This window comes from Pyxicephalus adspersus, chromosome 7 (genome assembly GCF_032062135.1).
Source record: "Pyxicephalus adspersus chromosome 7, UCB_Pads_2.0, whole genome shotgun sequence".
In the NCBI taxonomy this organism is placed as follows: Eukaryota; Metazoa; Chordata; class Amphibia; order Anura; family Pyxicephalidae; genus Pyxicephalus; species Pyxicephalus adspersus.
This window is the reverse complement of record NC_092864.1, coordinates 50,475,211-50,493,707: the sequence shown is the minus strand read 5'-3', so window position 1 is coordinate 50,493,707 and position 18,497 is coordinate 50,475,211. Positions and strand designations below refer to the sequence as shown.

The following is an 18,497-nucleotide window of genomic DNA, read 5'->3' as shown; positions in this document are numbered from 1 at the left end:
TAGACTCTGTTACCAACTTAGCTTGGTGTTTTCTAGTTTTAAAAACCTACTATTACTACTAGTATAGGTTAACTACAATGGGAAATACTTGTTTTCCCAATACACACTAGTCTGTTGAAGTCATCCTTGAATTTGAAATAGGTGACGTTAAGACAAATATCCAGCAAGTTAAATTTAGTCCAGATTAGCTTTTGTTAGTGAGTCGAGTTTTTTTTTTTTTTAAAGCAGACTAAATGATAACATAAAAAACTGCAAACAGGCATGTCCTTTATTGCAAATGGGTCAGGTGATGTACCTTTTGCATTACCTTTCTGGTTTCCCAATCTTCGGCCATCTTGATTGGGTAGGTGAAGATGACTTAAATCCCATGCATGCTTAGGAGAAGCCAGTGACCACGCAGGTAAATATGTTTTATTGCAGAAGGAACATCACCTGTCCCTGTTACAATAAAAATCATGACTGATCACAGATTTTCAAAGCAGAACTAAAGTATCTCCATGGTTTCAGTAGCTTCTGCAGTTGATGAACAAGTCCAAAATTTAACATCATAGGAAATAATTGTCTTTTCTGCCTGTACCTTAAAAGAAAGGTACATCCTATTTACAGCCATTTGGCTAATACTTAGGTCATGATTGGCAACTATAAAGAATAAACACCTCTCCTATAGACACTTTCCCACCTCATAGGTGAAAGAATGAAGACTCTGTAAACTTAGTAGACAAACTTGTAAACTTGTAGGTAAATTATATGACTTACCTCATTCTCTGATGAACTAGCAGACAGGAGAACTTCCTGTGCATCAAAAAATTCAGACACAGATTCAGACATGGACATCCTGCCCTCATTAGACACCTGTTGGGACAGAGGCAGATTGACATGTATTTGCTCTCCAGGCTGTAATGGAAACAAAAATATGACTTGTCAGGGCTATAAGAATCTGGAAGTTTGTCTGTGTTATAGGGCCCAGCTACCTGGGGATTTATCTAATACCATCACTGACTAGCAAATGTGGGCACTGTCATATATTATGGTGATATTCAGATTACGGAATCAATAACTAAACAATGCTAGAGTTGATCCTTAATGATCTGTTACAGTGGTCACAATTAAGTCCAAGAAAATAATATACTAAATGTATTATGTTTACCACTTTGCCACAGTACGGTTGTTTCAGGTGCAATCTATCCTTCCTCAGTTGAAGATGGTAGAATACACCAGACATAATCTTGGATTGAAGAGAGTCCCAGCAGTGTAAGGTGGTTATGGACTGTCATGCAGGTTGTGGAGTCCTGAACACCTGAGGTACATGCTGCTGTACAACGTTTTAGACTTTAAGCCTGTGTGACTTGCACTTGCAGTATTAAGCAGAAATTCCTGAATGCACTGAAGTGCAACCAATGAACTTCCACATAGAAGGAAAATGATGTTAGGTAATCAGATTTTATGCAAATATTATGTGATATTCTTGTTTACTGCAGTTTTAAACTAAGAAATGCATCCCTGATAGAGAAACATCTGAGTAGCCAGACAGAGGACAAATTACAGCCATAATTATGTTTTATTCTAGAGCAAGAACATTATATTCTTATATGCAACTGAGGTGACACATATACATGTGAGTGGGGTAAAGAGATACATCTGAACATCTACTTGTGAATTCATATCACACAACAATCCACCATTTACCACCATTGCAATCCGCACACTGAAGGACGAGTGACTAGGTGCTGATTCAGCTTATTTGTAATTATGCAATTTGCATTTATAAATAGAGAAGAAGGTTTACATCCACAATACACAGTTGAGGAACATACAGCAGAAATATATCACATACCTTCTGCATTCTCAGCACTGCAGAACCGATAATTGCAAACATAAATATGCGTGGTTTAAACTACACATACCCTAAGACAGCTCTGCATAGCAGCAGCACCATGCAGCATATCAATATTACTCTTATCATTAATCTACTGTAACAATAACTAGGGACACAAGCATAATGTGTTCATGCATTACATTTAATGTAGCTCAATTATCCATCACTAGATTTATATATGTGCATACATGCACTTCTTCTATATTAGTCATCTTCCACAGATTGTGAGAGTCACGCTATCTGTAGTATTAATGGTTTTTAGACCTTTTCTTATGTGTTGACCCAAATATTCTCATTTGGACACACAATTACTATAACTATTAGAGCCATCACGAAAATTGTAGGGTGAGGGTCTACTTCTTATATAAACATGAAAGAACAATGTAGTATGAATAATACAAAGGAGTTTTGTAGTGTGAGAAGCTACCTATTTTTGATACTCAAAATAGTGTGAGGGCCACCTTCTTATTTTTATTAGGATTAATATTATTAAAGAACATGATGTGTGAGGGTCTGTCTAATATTAAATATGAATATTATTAAAGAACATTGTACAGTGAGGGCCTACCTATTATGAATATAAAAGAATGTAGTGTGAGGGCCTACGTATTATGAAACAATGTACTCTGAAAGCCTAATTATTGATATGGAACAAAGTAGTGGGAAGGCCTGCCTGTTAATTAATATTTTAAAAGAACACTGTAGCAGGACAGTTAACTTTTAAAATACAATTTTAAAACTAAAACTTCACAGTGCACAGTTGTCAGTAAATCTAAAAATGATTGTAAAGATAGCAGGTATCGTCTAGATATAAAGTGATTAGTACGTAGCAAACTGATCCAAGGAAGGACAATATGTGAACCAGCAGCAGTGTTACAGTGTGCAAGGTCCATTGATTTGTATTTGTGTGTTGAAGGCTTGAACATCTGCTCCAATCCCACAGAAGAACCACTGTAGATTGAGTGGTACAAAGAAGCCAGAAGCACCTAAAATGTACTTGTGTCAGAACAGAAACATGGAGCAATGGAAAAAGGTGACCTGGTCTGATGAATCCGTTTTTCTTTTAGATCATTAGGCTGGGTGTACGTGCAATGTTTACCTGGGGAATAAATGGAGGCAGAATGCAGGAAGAAGGCAGGTCAATAGAGCCAGTGGGACTTGAAGAATCTGCTGCTAAAACCTTTGTGCTGGATACCATAGGACACCTACAGAGGTCATGGAGAGTCCATGCCTCGATGGGTGAGAGTTGTTTTGGTGGCACAGGGAGGATCTACACATATGCACATGGGTTTATTCTTTTCAATGATCAGTGCATTTTGAAAGAGCTGAAATCTATATTAATAAGCACTTAAGCAAAGTATAGCCTCAGCAGTCCACTGGAGGGCAATGCAGTAAAGCCTAAATTCTCTTAATAAAAAATATTCCACTCCATTCCCAAAAATTTATAGTGGATATAAAATATTAATAACAAAAGCAAACATTTAATTAAATATAAAATACTTCCTGGTATATCATTGAACAAAAGGTTTATATGAAATATCAGTAAGATCAAGGTTGAACAGACTGTCACAAAAACAAAACAGAGAAAGGATATCTGGGCGGGATACGCATTTTAACAATGTGTACCGTATCCAATAAAAGGACAATGCAGGTTAAAAAATAAAAAGGACTGCATTCATTACTAAATGTCAATATATTTTCAATTTACAAAGGTAATATAAACATTTTCAGGTGTATGAAGGAACTACTAGCTCAATAAAAAGTTCCTTGAAACCACATCTTTTATAGATTTTTTTCAATAAAGAGCAATGACAGATTTAAGAAAACAAATGATTCTTTGAACGTAGTATGATGGCATCATGTTTCCGCATTACAACTTTATATCTTTTGATTTTCAAGGTAAAATAATGATTAAAAACAGATAGCACAACCAGACTGCTGACCTGAATTTTTACTACTGCAGTTTCTTAATACAGCTGGGTCATCTCCCTGCCCCAATCTATAATGGGATTGGCACGTCATGCCTTGGTTTGTTAAATTGTGCAATTTGGTTCTTTACATAAGCAACAAGTCATTACCATTTAAATAAATTATGAGCTGCCTCTTTAAATGATACATTTAAATATCAGTAGTGACTTGCAAACTTTTGGTATTCCAGCGCAAAGAGTTTTCACATTTTGTCATATCTGGATTCTACTAAGAAAAAGAATTGGCTGTAAATAGGTTAATGCTGATTTTAGGTTTACATACACCACTGGTTTCTGCTGTACCCACACGATTTTAGCAAATCCTTCTAACAAACATCTCTGCATCCTGCGTAAGATATAACAGGACTTTGTTCAGAATGCACTGTTAGATTTTTGAAATATAACAAGATAAACTGGACACAAGCTTGTTATTTTTCACACAGTGCAGAATTTATATCCCAAAAAAGATAGAAATAAAGGGTATTGTCTACAGTCTAAGAGTATTATTCATAAAGCAGTGACTTTGACAGCATACATTCTCTGGTATTGACTTAATTGTTGCTTTTGAAAAACACCAGAGAACGTCTTCTGAATGTCAAAATTACCACTTTTCAAAAAGACTTATTAATGATGTTACATTTACAAGCACGAGAGAGCAGAATAAAAGCCCAACTAAAGTGACCATTTTCCCTCACTTACTATGTGGTCTCATACAGGATGTAAGCTGCTTTTCTTCACACTGGGCACTAATATTATATATTTACTAAGTACAGGGGGAAAGGGTACACATCATTGTCAGTGTTTCTCAACCGTGGAACTCTAGGGTTCCTCCTGACACAGAATGATCTTTTTGTCTGTCTGTAATGGAGACATTCATCCTATTGACCAGCAGAGGAAGAGCCATCCTTCCCACTGACCACCATGCTAATGTACAGTGAGCTGTGAATATAGCAAGGATTTCCCCATGTGTGAGAAAAGCTGCAATATCTAAGGTTTCTAATGGTGGGAAACACCCACAGTACTCCTGGAATTTACTACGTAATCATTGCCTAACAAAATACATTTTAGTTTTTATAAGATAAGCTCTACTGAAAATAAAGTCATTTGGTAAAGTAGACTCAATCTATTTAGGTTAAAAACTAAATGATAGGTGCAATTTATAACACTATAAGCCCATCAAAAATGCAATGAGTAATATTTCTGGATGTGTGCATAGCACTGATAAGAGGAAGCGACCCAATTACAGAAGCAAAATTTAGGATTCTGGGAAATCCTAATTACAAATGATACCGCTGTATGATTGCTGCAATGCAAAGAAATTTCATTTTACCAAGAACCATTTGCATGAATTGCTTGTCCACCTATGTTTATGTTTTTAGAACAGCGTTGGCTGAGTTGGTGGAAATATTTCCCAGACATGTTATGTTCTGCTTAGCTACTGGTGCTGCATATAATGGAATTTTCCTGGTATGTAATTAAGCAGCTAGTTTCATAGTGCTCAAATACAACAACACTTAATATTAATATATTTGTTTTCAGGCAAGAGCTGTGTTCTTGCTAAAAATACAATATTACATCAGGGACTCAGTGTGTACCCTCAGATCTCTGACTCAGAAGTGCTATACTCATATAACAGAGCTTGTATTGAGTGCCTGAATTCTGAAATGTTACATTGCATTGATATAGGAACATGTTTATACAACAGGCCGCTTGAATTCCTTAATTTAATTAAAGATAATGCCTTGCCTTTTGGGATGAGAGCCTAGTGGTGAGTGTCCCAAGAAGAGTCAGTGAAAAGTTTTATTCCTACATCAGCTATTCCTAATTGTTCTATTGGTTAAATTACAGGCTATATTTAATGTGATACATGTGATTATATATGTTTTCCTTTATCTCACTTACATGTACTAATTCTTTTCACATTTGAAGCCCATCTCAAGGCAAAAATACGACCTTGGGTACCCTTTCATCTAAGGTACTTTTCCTTAGTCTGCCATCATTGCCCCTCACTGGTGCTGGGGGTTTGACCACTCTTCTGAATCCTGATAGGACCCTGCCACTGGACAGCAAACAACAAAAATTCATGCCATGCAGGCAATGATGTGAATACCCAAAGAAGCCTCTTGTACATTGTAGAAAAGTGAAGCCTGGGGAGCGAACACCACGTTATTGGAGATTCAGGTGAGAATGGGTCATTTAGGTAGACCTTTTTAGTTCCTATGGGAGCAATTACATGGGAAGGGGGCAGCCCAGAAAAGAGAATTAAATGCAGAACAAGTTGTCACTGTTACTGTGTGTAATGAAATCACTGATATGCCACTATCAGAATACAATATGTTTGCTAGTGTTGTCCAGTTTTAAAATAAACCTGTGTCCACAAAGGGCAAAGCTAAAGGGGCTGCCCACGCCCAGTTGCATATACTGATCTCGCTTCAAACTTCTCCATTCAGCTCTCAGGAGTAAATATTACCTACAGTTATGGAAAGCATGCTTACTCTCCAATTTTCCCCCAACAAATATTATTCTGGGGCTTACTTTTTTGCAAATCTTTACTGTTCCGAGCACCTGCAATGCAAGGATATCTCTGTGTCTGAGACCTGGGACATCATAGTCCCTTCCGGCAATTTTTGTACAGTGGAGTTTAATTCCACCTACAAAAACATTATATGTTCCCTTTAAATTCCAATATTAGTGTATTACCATTCTTTCATCATTTTTTAAATACACACTCCTACTAAATTGCTAGGTCAATAGAAGTTCCCACTATTTTGTTAATTAGCTTTACAATTTGCTGGGTTACCCTGATGGTTATTGGACAGACTACAAGATGCTGCTTTAGGCTATATTTAGACTGGCGGTAAGTTTACAGTATGGCTACCGCTTCCTTATGCCACTGAACCACTGCCTTGGGAGAGGAGGCACTACATGTAGCCTAAATGAGCATCCGCCCAACAAAGAAAAAAATGGGGCTGGCAGTGAGGGGTTCAGTACTGCTACAAATGCTAGTTCTTTAGGAATCAGCCTTGTGGTGGTCAATACAATGAAAGACATACAGGAAACCTTCCCTTACTATCTAGAAAACTGACTGCAGCAGTAGAAGTACCACAGTAGTCACAAAGTAGGGATGCCACCTTTTTGGTTTTACACCACATGACATTGTAAAACTTACGCCTGGCAGAAAAAAATTCTGGTTTAACGTTGTTGTTAAAGCAACCAAATTTTCAAATAAGGGGAAATGATATGTGAATAACTTCAGAAGGTATTGTTAGACACATACCAGGAGTAAAATGTATTTGTATGATGTTTTTCTCTAATATCTGCTTTGCCCTCTACCAGAGACTAGAATGATAAAGTTCATTACTTGTTCTAAGGCGATCCCACCAACTGCAGAAATAATGATGCAAACTAATTACTGCAGGGCCTTTTCCCACTCAGCTTATGAGAAAATCTCACAGGCAGCGTTTTCTTAGTTAGCCAATTAATATCACAGAACCATCACACTAACAATGATAGTGCAATTATTTTGTCAATATTGCTTACGGACATTGCTTTTTTAAAATTCTGCAGTCTTATTAAGATTTTCCCCTCCTTGTATTTATGTTGCTCTAAAACAAGAAGTTCACTATTTAATTTAAATAAATTCACAGCAATGCAATATGCATTGCTATACAAAAATGACTAAAACAGGAGTGGAAACTTGTACCACATTGTATAAAACTAATGCTAAAGCTCTCACACTACCCCACAATGATACCACAAATTAGGCAGTTATAAAATATAAGTTGACCTACACACAAGAGACTGGCTTTTATAATAAAATACCAAAGGTTTTTTACCTGTGTCCCTCAGCATTACCAAGCTCTAAAAATGATTTTGAGGCCTAGTACACACAAAGCAGAATATTATTTTAGATTGTTATTCCTGTTCGGTCCCAAAACATTGCAAACCTATGCAGAAGATTCTGCAATTCTAATTGATTTTGATATATAGAAATTGGAATTCCAAAAAGATGTACTTGATCATTCATGCCCATGATACAACTTTTGTACTGGTAATCTTGTGTACTGGTAATATTTACCAAACCATCCAATCTATCTACGACCTATTGGACATCCACCCCCTTCCCCACAGGGTCTCCTACAAGCGCCTAGCTGCAGAATTTCCTTCAGATTTAGTCATTTAATCAGATCTGAAATCTGATTAGAAGTGCAATCTGCCTCTGTATACTATAACTTTGACCTAGAATAGGAACTTACTGTTTGATGGAATTAATGTTATATTCAGTGGGATGTTACTGTTGCAAAACAATAGAAAAGGCTCTGTGTCCTGAATCTTTGTGCAATCCAAGGGCTGTGACAAAGTATGCCGCCTGCCTAAAAGAGCTATGTGTGCTCTCCATGTGCACTTCATTTGCTGCGTCTTGTAAGCAGTGGTGGCACATTGCTATACTTTTCCAATCCGACTTCATCTGTGTTCCTTCAGTCTTGTCGCTCACAGTTTTAGAGACACTGGTGATATAATTATAGATTTCATCTGCAAAGCCATGTCTGGCCTAAACTGTTATATTAACTGATCCAAATAAACACCATATCAGTCATACTTATGAAGAGACTTAACAGTACAAAAAGAAAAAAGTCTGCAGCTTGGCTGCCTAGGTTCTAAGATTTATGATCATTTTAAGAAGCCACAGTGCATTGTAAATCCAAATCCTTGCTGAGTGCTAAAGTATACTGACCCAATAATCATGATGTGTTTGCATTAGGCAATGTAAAAATATTGTCTAGATCCACCTTTATTGACCTTTTTAACAGGGCGAATCCCGTATATAACAGGTCTTCTGGGGAGTTCCTGCTGTAGTTACTACATTCAAAGCTCACAGTACATTAATTTGGTGGTCAGTGGGAAAAATGCTTATTACATTGCTGGCAAAGAATGAGGGAAGAATGGTAATAATTTCATCCTTGGTTTCCTCCCAAATTGACATTAGACTGTGTTAAAGACATATGACTATAGTAGGGACATTAGATTGTGAGCCCCTTAAAGGCTACGAGAGGTGCACAGTGGAAGGCTTTCCAGCCAAGAAAGAAAGCGCCTTGTAGAGTCTGCTGTCTGACAGAACTTTACCTTTCAAAAACGTAAAAAGGGCCACAGGTTTACTTTGGAGCATAAAACCTCTGTACAGCTTTCCTAGTTAGTTTAATCCAGAATATACACAGAAGATACAGCTACAACAATAATTACCTCATCTGGACTTGCTATAATGTTAACACTAACAACTTGGTCAGAGATGACAGACTCTGTATGTATTCTGTTCAGTCGGGTTCGCAGTTCAGAATTTTGGTTCAAGGCCTGCAAGAAAAAATATGATGGATGAGTGGAAGAGTGCTAATTATGCAAAACACGGTTTTATATATAATTAATTGCCAGATAGCTTACTGCTGAAATCACCCTAGCAGTGGTAATGACTCTATGCCAGCTGTTAAGCAGGTAATTAAAACAACTCAATCTCAATACATATCCATGAAATATATGGAAGGAAGAAGTTTTACCTGGAAAGGATTCATTTCAGTCAATTCTGACCTTAACATTAATACAGCACTGTCACACTATATAGCCAGAAAGATGACACAGATTTTCCTGTTACATTTGAGGAAAGCACTTGTGGCTCCTCAACCCCAGTCAGTGAGTGATAGGACATTTAAAAATTAAAAGCAGATTTTTTCCTAGGCTCTCACAGGCTTCTTCTCTAGCAAATACCCTCCTACTAGAAAACTCAAGAACTTTGGGGATCCATCACAACTTAACCTCCTGGGCGTTTACCCCGAGCCTGGTTCGGGGTAAGAAAACTTGCTACAATCGTTTACCCCGAACCAGGTTTGGGGTAGCTAAAAATATAAACAAGCGTTACAGTGCAATCTGATTGTCACACAACATTGTAAGACAATCAGATTAGAACTGAAAAAAACACTTACCCTGTCCCCGCAGCTCCTCCAGAGATGTCCGTCCTCTTCTCCCAGCACGTGGAGATCGTCACTGCACACGCTATCTTCTCCCAGCGTGTGCAGTGATGATCTCCGGGGTTTCCTGGTGACGTCGCTGCAAGCATCGTTGTTGGGCGGGAAATTCAAATAACTTTGTATTGAACTCAATACAAAAAGCTGTATTGAGTCCAATACAAAGAAATCTTTATATAATATATATATATAAATGTATTATATATATATTATATAAGCTACTGTACAGTTACATTGCATTATAGACTATTTTTTTTTTTTTTTTTTAAGATTTTTTTTTTTTATAATGTTTTATAAAAAAAATTTTTTAAAGTTTAATAATAAATGTATTAAATTTTGGACATATTTTGGTGAGTTATGCCTAAGAATTATAGCCTACAATCTAAAATAAATTTCCATGCAAAAAATGTAACACTTTTTGCATGGAAGTACGGAAAGAATTAGAACTCCCGGCGTTCGCGTACGCGTCTCTCGGCGATTCCTGATGATGTCAGTGCATACTCCCGGCAACGGGGGTTGTAGCGGGAAATTCAAATATTTTGTATTGGATTCAATACAAAGTCCTGTATCCAATCCAATACAAAATAATACAAAATATATTTATGTGGTTTTGTCCATAGGTATGTGACGTTGGACTCTGTTTTAAAATTTACCACACTAGGGAGGTGTTTTAGAAAAATATATTACTATACAGTATACAGAATTATTGCATTTTCAGTATTTTGTTATTTATTTATGCATTCTTGTTTAAGCTGATTTTGTGTTTTTTATTTAATTTTAATATTAAAGTGAATTTTTTTTTTACATGATTGTGTGTTTCAAACATTGTTATATTCAGGATATCTACTAGACCCTTGTTCGGACATATTTCTGTAAGTTACAGGTCTAAAATTAAAAAAAAAAAAATTCATGAAAAACAGTGTACCGCTTTTGGTACAGAAATCCAGACATCAGTGAAACGCCCAGGTGGTTAAGGCATTGGAGCAAAGAGAAGAGCAGTGGCTGTAGAGGGAGGGGTAGGGGACGTAAAAGTCCTTTTTAGATTTCCCTGGATTAAAAACCTTAACCCTTGCATTTCAAGGGAAGCCCCACTGCAGAAATAATTTTAATTATGCATTCCTAAAGTTTAGCTTAGGGGCATACAAAGCTGCATTAACATGTCTTTTATATCTGCCTAGTGTTCTGAAAGCCTATTACTAGAAGAGTTGGTGGGAAGATTTTCTATAGATGTCCAGCTGGTTATACAGTAGATGGTGGCAAGAGGTCTGCAAAAATACATTTTTTAGAATTCTTTCTAGAATTTCAGGCTTATAATACTACCTATTTTATTCCAAACACCGGCCGCATCTGTATGTCAAGCTTGCATCTGCTTTTATGTTGACTGCGAGCTTAAACAAAATGGCCACAAGGAAATATTCTAAGGTAACAACTTTTGACCTTGTGGTACCTGCAAATGCCCACATTAGTTGTCCAACCCAGCAAAGGCCAGGAGACCCTCTGGAAGCTAAGTTCAGCCTTTACATAGGCACCTAACATTTGCTCAAGTAAAGATGAAAGGATATATCAGGCTAGGCAATGAATATACTAATAAGTTTATATATGGAGAACTGACTTCTGTAGCTGAAGACACAGTAAACCAAAACCTCCTCAAAGGGTCACTGCAGAAGCACCTTGTCTGTATCAGCCCAGCTCACCATGCTACCTTATTCTAAAAGTGACTTTGCAGCTTTCCACCTTCTAATCTGTACTTTAAATATACAGTGATACTTTGGCTAATGAGGGACTCTGCTAACAAATCTTTCGCCTAATGAAAGTTTTTTCTGCTGTGTTTCAGCCTCGGCTTACAAAAATGGACTTGGTTAACGAATGCATTAGTGCATGCGCGATAAACTGCAGCCGTGTTAAGCTGAATTTTTGCTTTGTTTCGGCTAACGAGTGTGATTCTGGAACAAATTATCTTCATTAGCCGAGGTATCACTGTAAAGCAAGAGGTCAAGGCAGGGTGAACATGAATAAAATGACTTCAGCCCTTTTGCTATGTATATGATGAATTGCCCCACAATGTCTGTTACAAAGGTCAGTGAGGACTTGTTTTGTTGCAAAGTAATTGTTACTTGTTAGGAATATATGTATATTTGAATGCCCATAACCTGGTCTTGTAGAATTAATAAGGTATGTTTTCTGTTATTAAACAGTTAGAAATTCAGCAAAGATTGGAAAATTTGGCATTTAACAGCTGAACAACAGAGTTTTGGGGCATAATCTTATCTGGGCAGAAGCCCATATTTGTGCAGGACCCTATTTTGTCTAAAATAGTCGCCATGTACAATTTGGGACTATATTTTGCAGGAAATAATCTGAACACTAACACTGCACGTACATACACCGTGGTTGCCAACACTACAGCAATGCTGGTGCCTTTGTATTGTTTTAGGCTAGGCTCACCTTAAACCTTGGAAATGTAGGGTGTCTTTTTTTTTTTTTTTTTTTTAGAACTTTAAAGCTAAAACAATATTATAATACATGTACAATACAATGATGGAATGGATGCATGTTATATTTAGGGATGAGCGAGAATGCCTCTGACATTCTTGCAAAAATTTCCTCGAACTTCCGTTGGGTCAGGAAAATTTACGAAATTACATTGCAGCCGTGGGAATTCTCCTATGCGCGATCTCCGGGCACTAGAAGTTAAATGCAGGCTTGCAAGCCCTCATTTAACCTCTAGTGCCCGGGAAGGCAGGAGAATTCTCACAGCTGCATTTATGACAGCCGTGGGAATCCGCCTGTCAGTGAGCGATCCCCAGGCACTAGAGGTTAAATGAGGGCTTGCAAGCCCTCATTTAAGCTTTAGTGCCCGGGGAGGCAGGAGGATTCTCATTGCAGCCGCGGTACTTCTCCTGTTAGTGTGAGTCCCGCGGCTGTGCTCATCAAAGAATACAGCCGTGGGACTCTGTGTTCTTGGATAGAGAATCTCTATTCATAAACACATACTACAGGGCTGCAAGAGCAACCTGACTGCTCTTGCAGGTCCCAAAAAATTTGATCTTGACAGCCGAATTTACACAGGCTGTTCTCGCTTACGATTCACCACAAGATCGAATTTTCAAATTTCACTCGCTAATCCCTAGTTAAATTGTGTGCTATGTTTTTATTAGTTTTGTATTGTATGTATGCTGCAGAACAACCTCCAAACAAGAAAAAGAAATCTCAATAAATCTCATGAGTTATTCACATTTTAGTCACATTCTAATGTTCATTTGTAATGACAAAAAATATTATACTCTACTATTAATGAGGCTCTAAAGGGTGCACCAGTATCAAAGATGAACAATTATGCATAATAATTTCAAAGCCATTTCAACGTGAACATTTTTATTCTTTATGTTATTTTATGCTCTATTTGAATTTGTAATGATTACATCAGCTTTAATAAGATTTTTTTTTGTGATACTGTAGCTACTTTGACAGCCAATTATACCAAATTTATACACTAGAAACAAGTCAATTTACACCACTTTAATAAAGATTGGTTAGGCAGTGATAGTTTTTAAAAACACAAGTAGCAGACACTCAGAGACGAACCTATCAAAATATTGCAAACAATAATGTTGTGTATCTTTATTCCAACAGTAGCCAAATCAAATTTTGCTTTTGTGTCATGAGAAATAAGATTTATTAGTGTGTATTGGTTGCTATGGGTTTAATATTTTCCATGTGGCCTTCTTCATTAAATTCATTTGCCATCCTTCTTTATTTTAATTTTTCTTGTCTTACCTTCTGCTTGGTTTACTAGAAAGCAAGGCTAAAACAGAAATATAAAAGATTTGAACAACCTGTAGCAACCAATGGGTTGAAACTGTGTATCATTTTTGAGAAAAGAAAATGTTTTGATTGGCTGTCAAGAACACTGCATTTTCCAGTACTTGATAAATGAGCAACGTAATTTAACTCAATGGGGAACATAAAACATATTAGCTACCCTACATGACTAATAAATGCATGTGAGTGGTGACAGGCAAAGAGGCTTAGCTTGGAAGTGGGACTATGCTCTAAAAGTAGAGGTATTGGCACCACTGTGGTGGTCTGTAAGGTAGGACTACTATACAAAATGGCACCTTTATTTTATGGTTTAGAAAATAGACAAAATTTATAAGATGATTGACATGAAATCTAATAAATGTACTTTGCATGTATTTATTCCTCTAAGTCCTGTCTAATCAAGTCAATTATTTTAGTTGCTAATGAACTGTAAACAAAATCCCATACAATCTTAGCAGATTCTACAGAATGTACACTTTTTTTTAACTTAAATCTCATGGTTATGGTAATGTTAGACTTTATATTAACAAATGTTTGCAGACAATTTCAGATATTCCAGGATCACAAGTTTTAATGTAAACCTGAATCATGTCATTCTTAGCTCTCAGTAAATGGTGTTTGTTCAAATGAGGTCTTACTAATCTCCTGGCAGAGATGTGGAAAGGTATAATATAACTTGAGAAAAAATGTACCTGAGAAAGGGACTGTCTGAGGCGTACAAACTGTGTATTGTGGCTGCTGTAATCCTGATCGGAAACCATCTGCTTCATCTTCTCCTTCTCAATGGCAATTGTGTTGTAGGCGGATTTCAGGAGAGAATGGACTGTAAAAAAAAAATTCAGTAAGACATCACAGATCCGACTTTTGTACAGCAGGAGAGAGATGCAAGTATAACATGTGCACCTTTCACTGTCTATGTTGAGTAACGATTTGCCTAATGCTGCAATCTCTGCTTATTCAGATCTAACACATACGACCTATGGCTCTCCAGCTGTTGTGGAATGACAAGCTTAATCATGCTCCATAAAAATATGTAAGGTATGCTTGCATAGACAAACTTTGGCCAAACATATATCCTAGCAAATTAAAAATATTCAATAAATGTAACATGTTGTACATCATGCAAAGATAAGTATATTGTGCAGTGTATAACTCAAACACTAAAATTCCATGTTTCAAATATTTAAAAGTTGCTTTCAATTTCTCTTAATGCTATCTTACTTAAATAAGCTGGTAACTGTGCTATAAAGGTCCGTGTTACCGTCACCTCAACTGTGGACTTGTGTTGTCACCCAGTCACAAACAACCTGGTAGAGAGAAATTACTTTTCTACAGTGCAGCTATCAAACAAAATGTTGGCCAGACAGGGTTTATATATATTTTAAATTATACTTTAGTCAATTGGGATAATACACATCTCCTTCCCATTTCAGTGTTTTTTTTCACAGTTACCCATAGGAATGAATATTACTGTGGTGTGCATATACAATAGTAGGTATTATCTTAGGTGAACTGCACTAAAGGCGACGTTGTCCTTTAAAAAGTCAATCTACTCATACTAAAGTTTTTGGTAGATGCTTTTATAAAAAAAATGCAGCCTGGCTAGGAATTCAAATACCTAAAAAGCCTTAATAGAATAATAAAAACACCCAAAACTGAAGGCCCTTAATGGTGAAGACCGATATGCCATATACAGTACTTTCTCAGTCCCTCCCTCCACCCATGATATGCCTAGGTTACATAAAAAAGCATAGACAACCTACGATAATGCCCCAAGATCTTTGATCCTCGAAAATCGATGAGGGGGAAAAAGGAAGAACAAAGCAATGCAAAATAAACAACACCTTTAACCATTTTTTAGTGAACATGTAGCTGCATAAAATGAGAGTCTGTCTACACCTATAGGTTATTTTATTAATGTAGTGATGTCATATACAGCTCACAATTTTTAATGATTTTAACAGGCAGCTGAATATATCCCTCTACTATGCAGTTTGTTTCATTCTGAGCAAAATTATATGTTTGTAATAACTGCCTTCCTAATGCTTGATTTTAGTAGTCTATATTTAACATTTACCATATCTTCACCTTCATTAAATGTATTTTGTAATGTTTCAGTTAAATCTTCTTTACTTTACTAATTTACTTTCACAGCCCTATTATGTGGTGAGCTACGTAGGTCTAAGTGAAAAATTATGGATTTCAACTGGCCACATGTCTTAGTCTGTTTGTTGGGATCATTTTAAACATATTACAATGCATGTTAAAATGCAAACTGTAATGCAGTGGGCATTTAAATCACCAGCAACAGGTTTGCTTAGGAGGCAACTGCTTTTATGGTGGCCAACCCTAATTGATGGAATTGCTGAAGAATTGCACCTGCCAGTGAAAGAGCGGGACAATATGGAGATTGAGTAGGAGTAGTTGAGTGTTTTTTTACATTCTTGATGCTAGTAGGCTGCAATCAGTGGCCAAATCACTAGCCTAATATGGGCCTTAATAAATAAAAAAAAAAAAAAACCTAATGGAAAGCCATAAAAAGAAATATGGAGACTGTCATTTATAACCACTTTCCAAATGCTAGTTATTTAGATTTCTTCAATCATTTGAAAAAAAGAAAATATACACCTATCAGAAAAATCAGCATAGAACAAAGCTCCTAATCTGCATACTTTTAATACACTCATAATATACAGGGTCTGTTTAAGGCCCAGGCACCCTATTTGCGAGCTGATCCCCACATTTCTTTCTTTCTGCTGCAGCCATGAAAACACCTAGCATTGAATAGTGCACTGGGGGGATAGAAACATCACACCCCCCCCCTCCCCCGTCTTGTGACAGTGCTTGAGTCTCTCAATTGGCACTCCATTAGGGGAGGGGACCACATGGACTTGTATAATCATTTTGCACTGGTGGCCATCAGTGGCCAAGAAGTGGGTGGGAGAGGTGAGCTGATAGTAGTCTGGAGGTGAGCTGGTCAAAGTGACCAGATCTCTATAAACACTGTGCAAAAATCACCTTTCATAATGAAAGAATCTAAATTCTAAAGAGCCACAGGTGAATTTCTTTCTTTATTGGTTTTTAACATGCAAATTATAGAATCAATACCTTTCTGAGCTAATAAGCAGAACTCTTCCTGCAATTTGGTATAGTCAGATGCAAACTCCAGAGCATCAGCTACATGACTTGGGGGATTCTGGAACTCCACATCTGCATAGAGGTTGGGGTTCGAGGCGTGCAGACGGACAGGAGACATAGAAGCGCTGAGAGGTACCTATAAAATAATTCTGTTAATATAATGCATTGATGAAATCCACAGTATACCCCACAAAAATATACCTAGTCTAAAGTCATAACATAATGTGAACTATGTTTACTTCTCTGCTTCTATATCTGCTTCTCTAACCTCAAAAAGCATTAACCACACTAGAAATGGCTCACATACTTGTATAAAAGTAGATTAGAATTGATTCTGACCCCAAGTGACTGTATACATTTTTCATGTGTGCACACGTGTGTTACTGTCCAACATTATCTCTTGTCTGTCCAAGTCAAAAAGAAGTATGCTTTTAAAAGAAAGGGAGTGTTTACCGGATGAACAGTAGATGATATAGATTGATCATGTCATATCTCAAGACAAGTAGGTGATGATGCAGCAAACTGATGTTCTATACTTCCTTAATGCATCTATATTAGTACAAGTGCAATTTTTTTTTTTTCTTTCAAATAAGCCTTCCATGGTAACAATATGATAAGATGACCTTCACACCACAGCAGTCTGGTCTGTGAATGCGGATCTGTGTTTGTAGGTCACTCAATGCTAACAGGAAGACCAAGACTCACAAGGCGGACAACTCTTGTGAGTGTACTTGTGGGAGAAAAAAAATCCATTTATTTCCCAACATTAGGAAAAAAAAAACACTGTCGGCAATTTGTGTTGTGTTTGCTTTTAAATTCTGCAATTAATAAAGACTTATTTTGTTTTTCCTTTTAAACTGTGTTTGTGCTGACCCTTAGTTAACAGTGGTTTGTTCATTACCTTTTACACATACATGGTATTTAGTACCAGATTTATTAATATCAGAGATTTCTCTCTTACACTTCCTGAACCATAAATATTGATACAGGAAGTGAGGGGAAACCTTTCTGATGGAGACACACTTTTATTTTTTTAATGGACCCCCATCATATTCTCACTGCTGTGTCTTAGCTGGGCAGACTTCACTACACTTCTTGTCCAGGTATCATCCCAAGTGTTTTCTGCAGGACATTTTAGCAGGGCGGAGAACCTGGTATATTTTTTAAGTTGCCATCAAGATGCCAGCTGACTTTGTATGTGGCTAGTGACGTGCAATGGCTGTGAAGAACACTCGCATAGGTGTAATAAGATGTCACTTAGACAGGAAGTGAGGAGAAATCCCTGTAATGGGAACAAACAAAATATAAAAACTGGGCAAAAAGTTCTATATTACATAAAAAACTAGAACTTTGTTCTAGTAATATTGCCGGCTACAACTAAATGCAAATCATTACATATTTGCAGATCCACAACAGTTCTAAATCTAAATGATTTTGATCATTTATTGGTCTATTTTTAATACAAATTATTTTATGAGGATTATATTGGAATGTTTGTATATAATTAGAAGAGAGAGAATATATATGTATATTTGATTATAGGTACTGTAGTCCATTCAACACCTCTTTTTTGATAAAACATTTTGCCATTTTATTTCTATAATTCATAAAGACATGCTATGAGCAGTAAGTGTTTCTTATTCGCCCTGTATATGACAGTTTTCTAGTTATTTATTCTTA

At 36.7% G+C, this 18,497-nt stretch overlaps 1 protein-coding gene across 4 annotated transcripts in view; it reads right to left on the bottom strand.

Moving 5' to 3' along the window:
• OSBPL6 (oxysterol binding protein like 6) overlaps positions 1-18,497 on the bottom strand; it is a 116,578-nt gene that overhangs the window by 18,005 nt on the left and 80,076 nt on the right. For 3 of the 4 annotated variants that reach the window (XM_072418390.1, XM_072418391.1, XM_072418393.1), the window contains 4 exons: positions 16,788-16,953; positions 14,372-14,502; positions 9,085-9,192; positions 757-894 (listed from right to left, as the gene is read on the bottom strand). In XM_072418390.1, coding sequence (XP_072274491.1) covers positions 757-894; positions 9,085-9,192; positions 14,372-14,502; positions 16,788-16,953 — 543 coding nt within the window. The remainder of the gene's footprint in view (positions 1-756; positions 895-9,084; positions 9,193-14,371; positions 14,503-16,787; positions 16,954-18,497) is intronic. The other variant, XM_072418392.1, reaches the window with a different exon arrangement.